The sequence below is a fragment of the Manis javanica genome, chromosome 1 (genome assembly GCF_040802235.1).
Source record: "Manis javanica isolate MJ-LG chromosome 1, MJ_LKY, whole genome shotgun sequence".
Classification (NCBI taxonomy): Eukaryota; Metazoa; Chordata; class Mammalia; order Pholidota; family Manidae; genus Manis; species Manis javanica.
Window position 1 is genome coordinate 36,505,638 of NC_133156.1, and position 15,896 is coordinate 36,521,533.

The 15,896-nt window shown below is 38.8% G+C and overlaps 3 protein-coding genes across 5 annotated transcripts in view; 2 read left to right on the forward strand and 1 right to left on the reverse strand.

The window, feature by feature from the left end:
* CNOT8 (CCR4-NOT transcription complex subunit 8) overlaps positions 1-11,334 on the forward strand; it is a 68,409-nt gene extending 57,075 nt beyond the window's left edge. The window contains exon 8 of the mRNA XM_037025140.2: positions 11,199-11,334. Coding sequence (XP_036881035.1) covers positions 11,199-11,246 — 48 coding nt within the window. The 3' untranslated portion in view covers positions 11,247-11,334. The remainder of the gene's footprint in view (positions 1-11,198) is intronic.
* The window catches only part of GEMIN5 (gem nuclear organelle associated protein 5), a 39,713-nt gene extending 27,347 nt beyond the window's left edge, over positions 1-12,366 (reverse strand). For both annotated transcript variants that reach the window (XM_017670774.3, XM_017670772.3), the window contains exons 1-9: positions 12,112-12,366; positions 11,150-11,310; positions 10,277-10,458; positions 7,500-7,651; positions 7,179-7,298; positions 5,695-5,827; positions 4,587-4,752; positions 3,499-3,711; positions 2,457-2,542 (exon numbers count right to left, since the gene is read on the reverse strand). In XM_017670774.3, coding sequence (XP_017526263.3) covers positions 2,457-2,542; positions 3,499-3,711; positions 4,587-4,752; positions 5,695-5,827; positions 7,179-7,298; positions 7,500-7,651; positions 10,277-10,458; positions 11,150-11,310; positions 12,112-12,277 — 1,379 coding nt within the window. In that variant the 5' untranslated portion in view covers positions 12,278-12,366. The remainder of the gene's footprint in view (positions 1-2,456; positions 2,543-3,498; positions 3,712-4,586; positions 4,753-5,694; positions 5,828-7,178; positions 7,299-7,499; positions 7,652-10,276; positions 10,459-11,149; positions 11,311-12,111) is intronic.
* Positions 12,367-12,395: 29 nt separating this feature from the next.
* Positions 12,396-15,896, forward strand: part of MRPL22 (mitochondrial ribosomal protein L22) — a 38,735-nt gene continuing 35,234 nt past the window's right edge. Inside the window, exons 1-2 of one of the 2 annotated variants that reach the window (XM_073231290.1) lie at positions 12,396-12,515; positions 13,713-13,755. In XM_073231290.1, coding sequence (XP_073087391.1) covers positions 13,724-13,755 — 32 coding nt within the window. In that variant the 5' untranslated portion in view covers positions 12,396-12,515; positions 13,713-13,723. Of the gene's footprint in view, positions 12,516-13,542; positions 13,634-13,712; positions 13,756-15,896 lie in introns of those variants that run through there. The other variant, XM_017670780.3, reaches the window with a different exon arrangement.

Genomic DNA, 15,896 nt, shown 5'->3' on the forward strand with positions numbered 1-15,896 from the left:
TTGTCCGTTTGGGATCATTTTCCATCTCTCTCTGAGTTGCCCACTTCACCAAATGTCAAATATTTTAATATTATTGTAGCTGTATAGCACTATAAAGACTATTACAACTAGAAAAAAAATATGACAGGATAGAAAATGCAAACTGTCCAAAACCAAGGTTAGTGCGGAGCATATATTATCACCACGGAAATGTATCCACCTCATACTGAAGTAAGTTTGGAAATCATTTTCGGCCTATCCTGTCATTAACATCACATTCTTAAACTAAGACAAGATTTTAGAGGAGACAGATTTTAAAGTTTCTGTTTTTTTAGAGAAAACTTGCTCACAATGGTATTTTTTAAAGCTGTTGTGGTAATTAATGATGTGTGATGTGTCAGTAAAGGGCAGTGTGCTTATTACCTTTAATGTAGACCATATTCTTTGTATAATTTTAGAATTTCAGGATTCTAGAACCTATAACCAAACTAGCTGTTTATATCTGACATGTTTATCATTGTCATTCTAGACAATAAACCAGAATTTCTTTGGCTAAAAGAAATAGAATAAGCAGTTCTGGCTGAATGTCTAATAATATGTCTATGTCTACTTCTTTCCTCTTACTACATATTTTTTCTTGTGTTTGTTTGAATATTCAGCTTATAACAACCAGAAGACCGTAATTTAGCGGAATTAGTTGACAGTTTTGTGTGACACAGGAATATTTCTATCGATTTTTATTTTCTTAAATGCCTCTTTGAAAGTGTTTTTTTTTTTGAGAATTAAAAATCGAGAAAAATTGTTAACTACATGCATGTAGATTATACCTAAGTATTTAAAGAACTACATTTAAGAAGGTTAGCTCTACAGTATAATAAATGATTCCCACTTAGAAGCCAATGACCTAGAACAGGGGAGCAGTAAGGTAGCCCTTAGCCACACTATGCATTTGAAATGTAGCTCACGGGATGTAGGAACTGAATTTCTACTTTCACTTAATTTTAATTACTTTAAGTATAAATAGTCACATGTGGCTAATGGCTACCTTAACAGTGCAGGCCTGGAATCTAAATAAACACCTAGACGAACTATGTCCAATAGATTTATAATGTGAGCCATAAATAAGAGCCACATAGGTAACTTAAAAGTTTTCTAATAACCACATTAACAGAATTAAAAGAAGCAAGTAAAATCCAAATAGTATATTTTATTTAGCTTAATATCTAAAAAGTATTATAGTTTAAAATATAATCAAAATAAATAATTGTTGAAATTACATTTTTTGGAACTAAATTTTTGAACTCAAGAGTATGTTTTACACTTACAGCATTCTCAGTAGTTTGTACTTAATAATGTACACTTAAGAAATAAGCCAGGCAGAGAAAGACAAATACCAAATGATTTCCCTCATTTGTGGAGTATAGCAACAAAGCAAAACTGAAGGAACAAAACAGCAGCAGACTCACAGATTCTAAGGGACTAGCGGTTACCAAAAAGAAGGGGTTGGGAGGGAGAAGGGGATTAAGGGGTACTATAATTAGCACAAACAATATAGGTAGGTCACGGGAAGGCAGTATAGCACGGAGAAGACAAGTAATGACTATAGCATCTTACTATGCCGATGGACAGTGACTGCAATGGGGTGGTGGTGGGGACTTGATAATATGGGTGAATGTTGAAACCACAATGTTGCTCATGTGAAACCTTCATAAGATTGTGTATCAATGATACTTTAATTAAAAAAAAATCTTCAAAGAAAAAAAGTAGACTTAAATAATGTAGCTCTAGACAAAACTTCAAGTTTATAGGAAATACAGTGACTAGTGGAACAGGTAGAAGTCACTACAAAAAGATAACTAGACAAGTCCAAAATATAGAATATTCTACTAAACATTATCTGAAATCTTCAAATTGAAAAGGCAATGTTGTGTAAAGAAGTGGGGGTACTATTCTGAAATGAGACTAAAGAGACATAAAATGAAACATCTGAACCTTAACTGAAAACTAATTTGAAAAAAAAAAAACCAAACACAAAACAGCTAAGAAAAACAATTCTAGCCCACTGGGCTGAATATTAGACCACATTATGGAATTATTGTTTATTTTCTAAGTGTACACAGGTAAAGCAAGTATGGCAAGATGTTAAAACTGGTGAGCCTAGATGAAAGATATGGAGATGTTCTTTGTAATAGGCTTTCAACATTCATGGATGCTTGACAGTACCTGTTTTAAACAAAGTTGAGGGAAAACAAAAACAAATGGCTTATTTAAGTGGTTCCCATAGGTCAGATGGGTTGAACCACCATCATTTGAAAAAATAGAAAAAAAAAACAACATTCCAAGTCAAAACCCAGTTTCAGAGCCAGAATCTTCAAGATGTGTCCCAGGCCAACTGTGATGTATATCTAGGTTTATGAATTCATCTCAGTTGCTGACATTTTGGTCAGTGGGCTAAACAAGAATCATCTATTTCTTACTTGTTGGAGTAGGTGTCATACAATCCCACTTTTCCATCGTCAGTTCCAAAAGCTAAGCAGCCTTCTTTGGTTGGGTGCCAGCACAGCTACAAAATATATGAGGAAAGGGGCATCTTGTTAGAGGAATCCTTAGGTCATCCTTCAAGCATTCAAATGGAAAACCTACTGCTCCTGGTGGCTTCTAATTTTAAAAGTTAACACATTCTCATTATTTAAGAGAGAAACAAAGAAGTATTAAAAACAAGGTAAAAGTCACCCAAATCTCACCATCCAAAACTCCCATTGCCAATTTTGCATCTTTCCAGACATTTTGTGTGCATAAACTTGATGCATACAATTATAAAAAAAAGGTTCAAACATTTAAATGATGTGCATGATACACTGTTCAATGGTGGATAGAAGATTCCAGAACAATTAAAAAATATGATTCTATTAATAACTAACAAAATGTGGAAAGGCACATCACAAATTATCAACAGTGGTTCTCTGGATTGTATAAGTGGGAGAATGGAATGGAGGGCAGGAAAAAATTTTTGCTTTCTCCATTTCTGCACTGTTTTGGTTTTCTTTTTAAACTACAACATATATTGTTTTTAGACTAAGAGCTGCAACAGAGGTATCACTTTACCGAAAAACAAAAAAATCATCCTGTTTTCTGCATTCCATGTAATCTGCATTCCATGTTTTGTAATTGGCATTTTTCATGAATCATTAATACCTTTCCAGAAAGAAAGATCTACATTATCATTTCTAATAGTTGAGTACCATTCCAACATGTGGCTATAACAATGTGTCTTCTATGAATGCACATCTAAGTTATTTCTAATTTTTTACCTTTAGAAAACATACTTGAAGTAAGCGTTAATTTTAAATTCTGAATTTGGAGATGATGGGTTTGGTTAGAGAGGGTCTTCTGCTTTCCCAGTTTCCATCTCCATGGAAAGTACCCGTGAACAAACCTTTGATCCCACCAGTTTACCAAAGTAAACAAGTATTCTCTAGAAGAATACGTATTTGAAAAAAGTTGACAAAGCATCCTTACTGCTGTAACCTTGGACTTGACACCTTGCCAAAAATGTTTTACATCGTAGTTGTTCTTTATGGAGAGTGTATTCCATACTCGGATCATGCCATCCCCAACGCCTATGGCCAAACAGCCCATGTCTACAGGAGAGAAAGCCAGACTGTAGGCAAAGCCACCAAGGGAAGGCAGGGTCCAGCAGCACTCCAGAGTGGCCATGTCCCAACATTTTACCTGAAAAAATTAAGGGTTAGGGACTAAATATAAATAAGATCAGAGAAACAGAAAAACAACCAACATTTCAAACAGGATGCGCTCAAAGAGTGGGTAAAGTTAATGTAATATAACTACTCCAGTAGGAGTTGAATAAAGCATCTCTTAGAAAAATCAGTAATAAATAGTAGAGCTCAAAGGGATCTTAGAATACATTTATTCCCAGAAATATCAAGTGAATTTAGGGTCACACAATTAATAAACCAGAACCCAGATCTCCCATCTCCCAGAGTTCAGTGGCCTTTCCACTCTACTGTATTACTGCATTGGTAATATCATCTGGCAAATTCCAAATAAGAATGAAGATGGCCTCAGGACAGTGGAAATATCAGAGCTGCTATTTCAAAAAGAGCAGAATACCTTCTAATACCTGAAGGAAGAGGAGTGCTAAGTTTTTAATCATCACTTATTTAACAGAGGGGCTTGGGAGAAAACAGTCTATCAGATAAGCTGAGTTTAACTAAAAATAGTGATGTCATAGACTCTTAAATAAAGTCAGTTCTCTCTTTGATTTCATGAAGAGTAGATGAGTCTGCTACTTAAACTACAGCCAAGGATATTTTAAAGCTGTATGACGTACAGTAATCTCATTCACCTTTCCCTGGACATATCTACTGTTATCATACCTGCTTAACAAAAAGGCATCTTGGTCGTCTCTCATTTTCCCTACCTCCTGTTAATGTGTTCAGTGACTGTCAGTAACTGTTACTCTGATATTGGAACTAGGGGCAAAGTGGGGTGCGAGAGCTGATGGATGGTTTGAAAAAGCCGAGTAATCCCATCTAAGTCATAAACCACTGCTCTACAATGCTGAACACAAAATAAGCAGTTCTTACATCTCTGTCCATTGATGTGGAAAGCAGTAGCTGCTTGCCATCCTCAGTTTGTAAAGGACATAAATTAAACACAATTCTTGAATGATTCAGGCCTTCTGATGAAGCACTAAAGAGGGTATATTTCCGTCTCCAAGACTGAGTGAGATCCCATAACAGCAGTTCACCTCTGTACGGAAAAACAAACATTAGTTCTCTTTCACAAGCAATCTGAAAATATGTGATTGTGGGCCAGAGAGTGGCCCTCAGGTACAGAATAATTTCTGTTAATTGTTCCTTTAAGGAGACAAAAATTGCATATTCTGAAACATACACAAAATATCTCTTGGAAGAACACTCATAAAAACAAGGAGTCATTGCCTATTGGGAGGAGAACAATGTTCCTCCAGAAGACAGAGTGGAAGCAATACTTTATTATATACTTTCAATCTTTTTTAATCATGTTAATGTACTGGACTACCTTTTGAACAGATTTTCCTAATAGCTTTAATTATAAAATGCCATCATAATTTGCAAAGCACCAAAGGCTTTAAGACGTAATATCTCTTGCTTGAGGCAGTGGGGGGAGTAGGGCCTTAACTAATGTTTTGGGGGATTTTTATGTGCTTTATCCTCATTTAAAAGCAGGGATCTTATCTGTTTAATTCATTTTAAATTGAATTAACATTTTTAATTCATTTAATAGACAAGCAACTGGAAGCTGGTACTCACTAAATTTGGTTTAATGAATGGCTAGAATCATCCTGAGAGATAGGAAATCCTATAACTTCCCTTTTTTACACATGAAGTAAATGAAGCTCAGAAAAGTGAAGGGTCTTGCTCATGAACACTGCAAGTAAATAACCGACTAATTCTACAATTCATTTCTGCCTGACTCAGAGTCCACACTCAACCACCAGGGTATACTTATCCTCCCACAACTCTGTTACTAGACAGTATAGGTATTAGTCCCCTGATTTTTCCATTATAAATGGCCCATGATAAAACAAGCCTTAGTTATTACTGCTTTCTGCACCTTCTGTGTCTAGACATAGAAACTTAGGAATTCTTGAGCCTAGAGAGGACAATAAAATATGTCAGAGAGAACATGACGAGAAAGAAAAAAACTTACCCAAAACAGCTAGATACCAGCTGTGTTGGCTGCTCCTTGGGCCAATGGAGTGCCAACCAAAGTCGCTCTTTAACAGTTGGGTCTACACCCCCTCCTCTTCTCTTCAGAAAGGGCAATTTCAAAGTCATCACTCCTACACATTGAAAGAAGGTCAGTGGGCACTCATGAGAGTGAGACTACAGGCATGAGGCCCCCCCATTTCACTATATAATTTGTGGTTTAAGAGTTTCTTTGGTTACTTAGGATTCAGACCTCATTTTCTCATGGAAATGTTATTACAAATAGTGGTTAATACTAGTCCAGCTAATTTAGCTTTTAAAGGCTGTCTTGACAACTTATACACATTAAGAATATTGTTAGAGAACACTAGTTTTCAAGTGGAATCAAGAACTCAGGTAGTAAGGTAACCCAGAATTCTCCGAAGTTGGAAGACAGAGGGTGGGATTCCTTTTTCTAGTTAGCAAGAAATCCAACAAAGCCAGTCAACATACAGTAGCAGGGAAGTCCCTCTACCCCTGACATGCTGCTAACCAGTGGTTCTTACTTCCAACTGTGTATCAGAATCACCAGTGAAGCTTATAAGCATACATTTGCCAGGGACCAACTCCTAGGGATTTTGATTCAGTAGATTTGAGATGGGGTTTAGGCACCCATGTTTTCCAAAACCTCTCTAGCTGATTTTGCTGAACAATCAGAATTAAAGACCACTGTACTAGACACCCATAAGCTTAGAGATTATCCTTCTGGAGGAATCTTAGCCGGATGTTGTTTCTACTTGGAAATTATCAGCTGTTGCATATGCAAAAGCGGTCCACAGCTCTTTAAAAAATTGTTTCCCAAAATTATACTGCTAGTTATTGTTGACTAAGCCATAACTATGTGTCAAGCATTATGCTATTTGCTTTATATGCACTAGTGCATTTAGATAAAGATGAAAAGAATTTCATGGTTTTAAATAGTAGAGAAAGAAGACTTGTAAAGAGAAAGGCTAGATTTTTAATGTAATTAAAACATCCACTCTGCTTGGAGTTACTCTTTACTTATAAGCTTAAGGTAAAAGAGAAACTTGGGAAAGCTAAATAAATGACTAAGGGTCTCTTTAATTTGGATAAACTGAGCTTTAACATTTAAAACATCCACCTACATTGGGAGTATATTATTTATTCTGCATTTGTGCATTAAAAGCTCTAGCTCTCTAGAAATCTTTTCCATTCCTCATTCTCATAACAAACATCTTACCTTCCTGCCAAAGAGTGACCATTCTATATGAATGCATTGGAAACTCTCTGCTCCAACACCAAAGCCAGATGTTCAGGGCATAGAGAGTTCTAGTCCGGGCTACCCTGGGGAAGCAACTTTCTGGAGAGAAGGGAAAGAATTGCTTTCTGACAGATGACACACCCTTAAACAAGAAAGAATAAAAACACTGCTCTTTCTACCACATAAACAGAATATATTACAAAAGCAACATCAGACAATCTTACCTCGGCCTCTAGAACAGCTCCAGATTCGAATGGTTTGATCTTTGCTTCCAGTAGCTAAGTAGCAGCCTTTTGTTACTGGAGTTTGTGCTATAACTTTCCCATTGGGAATTTCAGGTTCTTCTAGGATAGAGATGGTAATTTTGTTTTGAATTTGTATGAAACTTGCACTTATCAAAGAAAAATTAGTGTGCCAGTGTTCAGATCTATGAAAGCATAGATCTGATCTGTAAAACCTACAGTTTAAATATAATTCAAATGATACAATTTTACCCACTTTATTCTTTAGGTCTAAAGTACTGAATCCTCTTAAATCATCTCTACCTGAATTCTCCTCTTGATTTATGGATAAACATTCTTCACTAGGCAGGGGACACCAGACTATAGAGTGGATCTCATCATCATGGCCTCGAAGTCTGTGAATAATTTCTCCCTTCTTACTGATGTCAGTTATAACCACTATACCATCCTTGTAGCTAAAACACAAGAGTTAGAAATATTACTGAAAAATGAAGACAGAACAGTCTCTCTAATAAACATTTGGCTTAGCAATTTTTATTGTGCATTTCTAAAAGTACATTTGGGTGGGGGAGAAGGGAAAAGAACAAGAAATAATCTTGTTTTGTCCTTTTTCCAAAGTGCTTATTGTGCTTCCTAGCTTTTAAAACACCCATCCCAATGATTAAACCCTTGTTCCTGTCACAAAGCTTGAACAGTTGAGCTTGCTTGAGAATTTATAGAAAAATAGTTATTTTAGGGGCCTAGCAATTCCTCTAATTAGAGAAGATTTTACCCTAACACACTAAAAAAACCCCCTCCGTTTCACAAGCAATCCTATTGTTTTAACTATGGACTTTTAACAAAAGCTACAGAACTGTAATTTCTAGATGTGGATATTCCAGGGCTGTCAATTTTTGAATTCTGAAGAAACTGAGGAATCCTAATAAGTCTTTTTTTAAATTTTAAATTATGAAGTATTTCAGACACATAAGGAGGTATCTACTACCCATCTTAAGAAAAAATCAGGATGGTTGCAATCCTCTGCAAAACCCATTCCAACCAAACCTCTCTCCCTTTATTCCCTAGAGATAAGTTGCTATTTGTGAATTTTGTGTTACATCATTCTTAGCTTTTCTTTGCATATATTCCTAAATGAGATACAGAGTGGCATCAAACAGTATTTTTCTGTAGCTCGTTTTTTTCACATTCTCTTTGTAAGTCATCCATATTGACTTGTGGAACTCCAGTTCCTGATCATTTATACTACTGTATAACACCACAAGTTATTTATTCACTTTCCTTTTGAAAGGCTTCCACTTTTTTGCTATTACAAACAAAAAATGCTATTAATAATCTTATATATGCCTAAGACAATTTTAGGTTTGATGTCTAGTAACAGAACTGCCAGGATGGATGATACCCACATCTTTGTTTTACTAGAAAGTGCAAAATTGCTCTCCACAATGGGTGCACCTATTTTACATTTCCTGCATATTAGACAGTCTTATAGGGAAAAACACCATTATGGCTTTATTTATTTTTCTTTTACTAAAATTCTTTTCCCCATTACTGCTTTATTTAAAAAATGAGATCATATAATATAAATCTTTGAAGACATGGACTTTGAAGACCACTGAGTTGTGCAACCTCACAGGGATGTGATTGATCAAACTGTTTTGCAATTTCAATCAAGCCTTCAGGGATAATCACTGTTTTGAAGATCCTCTAAAAACAAATCATCATCTTGTGAATTCCTGCTCATCTTTGAAGGTCAGTTTGACTCAACTTCTTTGAACCCTGTTTACCACCCTTTCTGCTCTGTACCTAGAACTGCTCTGTCTCTAGTATCCTCACTGCAACAACACTCCTACTAGACCACCCATCACAGACCCCTTCCATTTTCACTATTTACCACTCCTGTCTTCCTATCCTTCCTCCCATGCAGCACAGATTTCAGGATCTATCATTATAATGATTCCTTTAAAAATACCCTTATCTCCTTTGTCCCCTCTTAGGGACATTTATTCCACAAAACCCAAACCTGGATGAATCCAACCATCTCCTTTATCAGTTTGAGTAGATTACTTTAAATTCATGACCATGTCTTACTTCTGACTACTGGACTGACATCCAGTTCCATCCCTACCCTGAACTTTACTCCACCTCTTTGACTTATGCTTCACTGACAAATGAGAAGCCATCAAAATCAAACACCCTCCTCTTCCAACCAGATTTACAAACCTACCTGCATCTATTTCCATATTCTCACTTTCCTACTTGTGACGTGGATCCAGTCCTCTTGACTTCCCAACATCTCTCCTGCATTTATCACTGTTTACCCTGCAGCAAACTCTCTCTTCTTCCTTACTTCCATTAACATCAAAACATGCCCTTGTTATCTTCCATTTAATACTCCTTTGACCCCCATATACCTCCTCTGGCTTCAAGTCTATGCACAGTTTTACAACAGCCTTTGTGAAAAAATTGTCTTCATGTGTTTCTTTACTACCTTACCCCCCACAATCTCTTGACTCCATTCCAGTCAGACTTTCTTCTCCAGCACTGCGGTGCTTATGTCAGGTCTCCAAACTAGAGTGAAGCGACAGCTTTGGGAGAGAAGTAAATGGACTGGTGAGGGAAAGGGGGATGCCCACCCAGGCAGCTCGTGTGAAACAATCCTGGTGATCAATGAGAGGACAGATCCCAATGCCAGATCACTTCCCATTCTAGATGAGGTGCTGAGAACTTGAGAGACAGAGCTGAGTCATGACACTCTTGGAGTAAATGTTATATCCAAGGGCAAGTACAGTGGGAGAAACAGGTGAATGAGGACATTCCTTACATTTGGAGGTTGACTAAAAGAAACTAGATATGAAGAATGAGTAAAGCAGAGTATCATGGAAACCAAGGGAACAAAAACAGAGTAGGAGAGAGAGTAAGCCTTAGAGTCATAGGAATAAATGATACCATGGGTTCAGGGAGAGTAGTTAACACTTGTAAATGATTTCCTTTGAGGAGTAAAGGGACAGGAGAAGATAAAGCTAATCCAAAATATGAACATAAACAAAAATAAATTACGAATGCAGATGTTCAGTACTTACCCAATGGCTACTATATCTTCATGATGAGGTGAGCAAGTAAGACAGAAAATTGCCCTGGGTTCTATAAAGAGGTGTTGGCTGTCATTCCTGTTAAGCCAGTAACAGAAAACTACTCCTTTTTCATCTCCAGATATTATTAAATCCTTTATTTGAGGAGACCAATGCAGTGCTGATATTGTGTGCTTTAAGACAAAACAAAAATATATTTGCTTCTAATAGATCAATGCTGAATTTTTAGTTTTTAACCTGTATAATACCAGAAACATTGTAAGTAATAAAATGTACCACTTGTACAGCAAGATTACATTAACGAAAAAGAATGAAAGCTATTGAGGATCAATGAGTCATTTAAATTTTTTCTTTGTTTAATACTGTAATGTAGTTTTTACTAAGATTAAGTGAGTCTTTTCCTTTCCTACATTCTCTCGAAAGGCAGGTATATTAAATCATCATCTGGTTTAGAAACAAGTTTTGTTCACTCATTTATAGTTTATTTTATGTAAAGAACCAGATAGTAAATATTTTAGGTTTTGTGGGCCATACTGTCTCTGGTGCAACTCATCAACTCTTGCTGTAGTATGCAGGCAGCCTATACTTAAATTGTAGACAATATTTAAATGAATGATGGTGGCTGTATCCCAATGAAATGATTTACAAAAACAGGCAGCAGTGCTTTTTGCTGACCTCTGGTTTATTCGTATCTCTTTCCAAAAAAGTTTTGAAGCACCTTGTAATACAGAGCTTCTTATCTAATTAATGGACACCATTATTAAAGTCACCTTGCACATATGAGCTAGAAAAGCCATATTGGAAGCAAAAGAACCATTGGCACAGATGTAAAAAACGATCAGAGAAACCAGTAAGCTGTGGTACCTGATGGAGTGCATGTTCTGTCACAACTTTTTTTGTCTCTACATCCCAGATTTTCACAGTCCCATCGTCAGAGCTGGTGGCACAGAGGTTGTACTGACCGGGATGATGAGAAAATGTGAAGCCAGAGACCCTTTCCATGTGTCCCACCAATTCTCCTATGACTTCAAGGAAAACCAGACTCCAGGTTAAAGATCTACCAAGGATTCCTGGCAGAATCATACTGTTGTTAGATGGGTGGAATCTCACTTATCCCACCGTATAACAAATACATTCAGGGACTCAGAACAATCAGAAACCCCAAATGTTGGTACTGGCTCTGCCACATGACTTCAGACAAGTCATTTTATCTCTTTGAGCCTCGGTCTTCTCAACTGTAAAATGCTGTCCATATTCTTTGATGGGCCTAGTTCACAGGCTGAGGAGCAGCTTAAATGAAGAATGTAAAGTGATTCTTACTTAGATCCGGCCAGAGGTCGATTGGAATCGAATAAATATCTGGCACGCTGTATCTCAACACATAATCAAAACCTAAATAAAGTTTGGGGCCTGAGGGCATCTGGGTAATCAATCATCTTACAGAGATAAGTATCATATTTGCAGGACCTGCTTAGGGCCTGGAGCTGTAAGCAGCCCCCAACCGCAGGAGGGCTCGTAGGGGGCCCGCCGCTGGGTAGGGGAGGGCGTCCATAGATGTTGTAAATGCCTGGGTCTAGACCGGGATAACTTTTCAGTGAGTGAACGGTACCACGTGAGAGCGCCAGGAGGCGGGACCGCTCAGCAAAGCGTGGTGTAGTTCAATCTTGGAGACCTGAACAGCGATTTAACTGACTGTGAGCAAACCCTTCGCTGGGCTGGGCCTCAGTTTCCCCATCTGAGAGAGAAATGGCTAGAGACGCCCACTTGGCACCTCCAGGGAACGCCAAGGACTGCAGGAAGGCGGGGGCCCAGAGGTGGGGAATTACCTCGAAATGGGGGCGTCCCAGGAATCGCGCCCGCGCCGGGGCCCACGCGGACAAGAAAGACAGAGGTCCGCGCTGCGAAGCCGAAGAGGCCCCCGGGCACGGCATCACTGCATCGGGCGCAGTACCAGTTAGGGGAGGGCGGCAGCGTGCACGGCTCCGGTCCCATGACCACCGGCCAAGAAGGACGAGGGGAGCAACCTCCGCCGCAGACTGTTCAGAACCTCACGCCGCAGCCGGGAAGGGGGTGGAGCTAGTGCGGGGCTCCGCCTCCTCGGCCCGCCGCTACGGCGCGCGCAGAGGCCCAGGCTGCACCGCGCTGCCCGCGCCCGTTGCCGCGGGGCTCGGAAGGGCTGGGCTGGGCTGCGCGCTGTGCCTCCCGACTCCACCCGCGGCTGTAGGATCTGGTGAGGCTAGATCCCAGCCCCGCGGTTAGGCGTTCTCACTCCCTGCAACTAGGAACTGTGTAATTAAGGGGTTAGACGGGTGGAGTCGTCTCCCTGTACCACAGGTTCATTCTTTGGATCTGTTCAACCACTATCCCATCAAATATTTCTGGAACGCTATGCTCCAGCTTTGTGATGCCGGTGTTCTTGTTCACGGAGTTGAAGGATGAACTTCGCAAACACTCAAAAGTAGGCGAGCAAGCGACAGGGTTTTATTTAGAGATAAATTAAGAGGAAAGAGCTCCTGGCTTGCGCCAGGAGGGAACAAGAGAATCCGTAGTTGTGCATTGTCTAGGGGTTTTATAGGCGGTTGAGAGACAAAGGGCTAATGATACAGACCCGCTAAATGGTCCCCAAATGTTTATTTTTGAAGAGACACTAAGTTTCTTATCAGTCTTCCGGATTATTTTGCAAAGTTAACACAAATTTACTGCTTCGATTCTTTCCCAGAATAGCAGCTTCTTGGTCTGGGAGCATATCAACCAAGACTGCCTGTCCTGCTCCCAAGGTGGGCTGAGTTATTGTCTAGTATGTTAAGAAACTTACTTTTTGACTTCTTGGATTTTAAAATGCAATCTTATCTTTAAGATGGAGTCCTTCCTGTTTTTACTACCTTGTTCATGTTAACAGGAATTAGAACATCTTACTTTGTACTTTAACTGTTTTTTACAAGAGCTTAGCACACGATCTCTAGTGATCTTTACAAGCCTGGGCCTAGGGATATTTATTTCTGACGAGAAAATGGAGGCCCACTCAGGTTAGCTTGGTTTGTTTAAGTCCTCTGTTTTTCTAATCCTTTCAAACCATTTGTGTGGTGAGGTTTTCCAATTTTTCTGGATCCCGGTGAATTTCCGGAAACTAAGTAGTTTTCGGCCTTTGTTAAGTCATTCATTCCCAAGCTGGGCTGACCTGACCACACGTTGAGCTTGGGCTGCGTGTTGCCGTCTCCATGACAACACCACTAGGTTGCCGGCTAAGAAATTCGGAGGACTGCGCATGCGTCTTGCCCAGATGTCGCGTGAGCTAGGAGGCTTCCGTAGAGGGAGGGAGAAAGATGGCGGCAATACTAGAACGGTTGGGTAAGAATTTCTTAGTGGTAAAGGAGTGGTAGAGGGAGTGGAGGTGGGCGTCTATTGAATGACTGTATTGATATTTCAGGCGCGCTATGGATGCAGAATCTGAGGGGGACGTTGGCCTCGGGGTAAGTTTCTTTGCTCGGACTTGCAGACGGGCATAAGTCCTCCTTGCCAGTCTGTCAATTATTAAGTGCCTCTGTGCCAGACTCTGCTTTAGGCTCGGGGATTTTGGCGGCGAGCGGGATAGCCAGAGTCTCTGCTTTGTTCTCCCACCTTTCTGCCAGCGTATTGCATAACCCTGAGAGGATCAGGATTAACTATTACCCAACGGACATTGTAAATACAACAATCTTCTGATCCCTCTGAATATGTTACTCTCCCAACCATGTTGGGAGCCTTCAGCTTTACTATATACCTCTCTAGTTACTTGCTTACATGACTATGGACTGTGTCGTAGTAAAATAAATTGCCTGAGGTATCCCAGTTATAGGAAATTCTAAACTTTATACTGTAGTCTCCAGAGCATCCTTCGATCTCAGGACAAAACATACTTTAAGATTAGGAAATGCAATTGAGTTAGGACTGACAAGAAGCCTTTCCCTGTTCTCTTCTCATTGTCTCTCTTCTGCAGTAGAGCTGTTGGTATTTGGAGATCAATAATCATTGTAAATTTTTTGATTGGTGCGTTTGTTAGCTTTTATTGTGGTTTAGTTAATAGGTATTGGAGACAGATAAGTTGTGTGTAAATAACTTTTTGACTCTGATTTTTGGAAAAGTTACTTATTCTTTCTACATTTCACTTCTCCTATACGACATGAAAGTAATGGGAACTGAGTTCCCATTATATTTAACTCTGTCGTAGGTTCTTGGGTCGGGGGAATGAAGAAGTGGGCTAAAGAATAAAATAGAAGACAATGGCTGTTAGGATTTGTCCACACTTTGCTTCCTTAGATTATCTTCTGTCACTCCATCCCAGCCACACTCACTAACTTTTTCTGAATATGCTTTTGCTTCTTGGCTTTTTCCTGCTGTGCTCCCACTTCCTGTCTACAACAGCAGTTGTGTTAATTATTTAAACTCCTGTTCAAATGTTTCCCCCTTAGGAAGTTTTCTCAAATCTCACTAAAAATGATAGAAATTAATTTCTTCTTCCTTTAGCATGTGTGCCTTCAGTAGTGGCTTCATGTATATGTGTCTGGGCCCTTTACTAGCTTGTGTATGTTGGACAAGTAGAGACAGTTTTTGTTTCTCATTCTATCTCCAGCCTAGGGTCCTGCACATAGTGAATATTTTGTTGATGTTTGTTTAAATTGCTCTGCACTGACTTATACTAGAAAGCTCTGAGCAGGTAACTTAGCAGTGTGACTTCAGTCTTTTCATCATTGTAATACAAGAGAGCTAGATTTTGTTACATAATCTCTAAGACTTCCTAGTTCTGAAGTATAATTTTATGAATCCCTATTCTGGATTTTCTAATAGAGAAATGATCGTATAAAAACAAAGTAGAGTATAAATAATATGGTAACCATGTAAAATCTTAGGAATTGTTTAATTTCAAGAAATTGCCACAGCCACCCCAGCCTCAGCCACCCCCACTCTGATCAGTCAGCTGCCATCAGCATGAAGGTAAGACCGTCCACTAGCAAAAAGATTACACCTTGCTGAAAGCTCAACTGAGGGTTAGCAATTTCTAGCAGTAAAATATTTTTAAATTAAGGTATGTACATTGTTTTTTGACAATGCTATCATATACTTAATTGGCTACAATATAGTGTAAACATAACTTTTTTTTTTTTTTTTGAGAGGGCATCTCTCATATTTATTGATCAAATGGTTGTTAACAACAATAAAATTCAGTATAGGGAGGTCAATGCTCAATGTACAATCATTAATCCATCTCAAGTCTAATTCTCGTCAGTCTCCAATCTTCTGAAGCATAACCAACAAGTTCTTACATGGTGAACGAATTCTTACATAGTGAATAAATTCTTACATGGTGAACAGTACAAGGGCATTCATCACAGAAACTTTCGGTTTTGATCACGCATTATGACCTATAAACAATCAGGTCAAATATGAATATTCGTTTGATTTTTGTACTTGATTTATATGTTGATCCCACATTTCTCCCTTTATTATTATTATTATTTTTATTTTTAATAAAATGCTGAAGTGGTAGGTAGATGCAAGATAAAGGTAGAAAACATAGTTTAGTGCTGTAAGAGGGCAAATGTAGATGATCAGATGATCAGGTGTGTGCCTATGG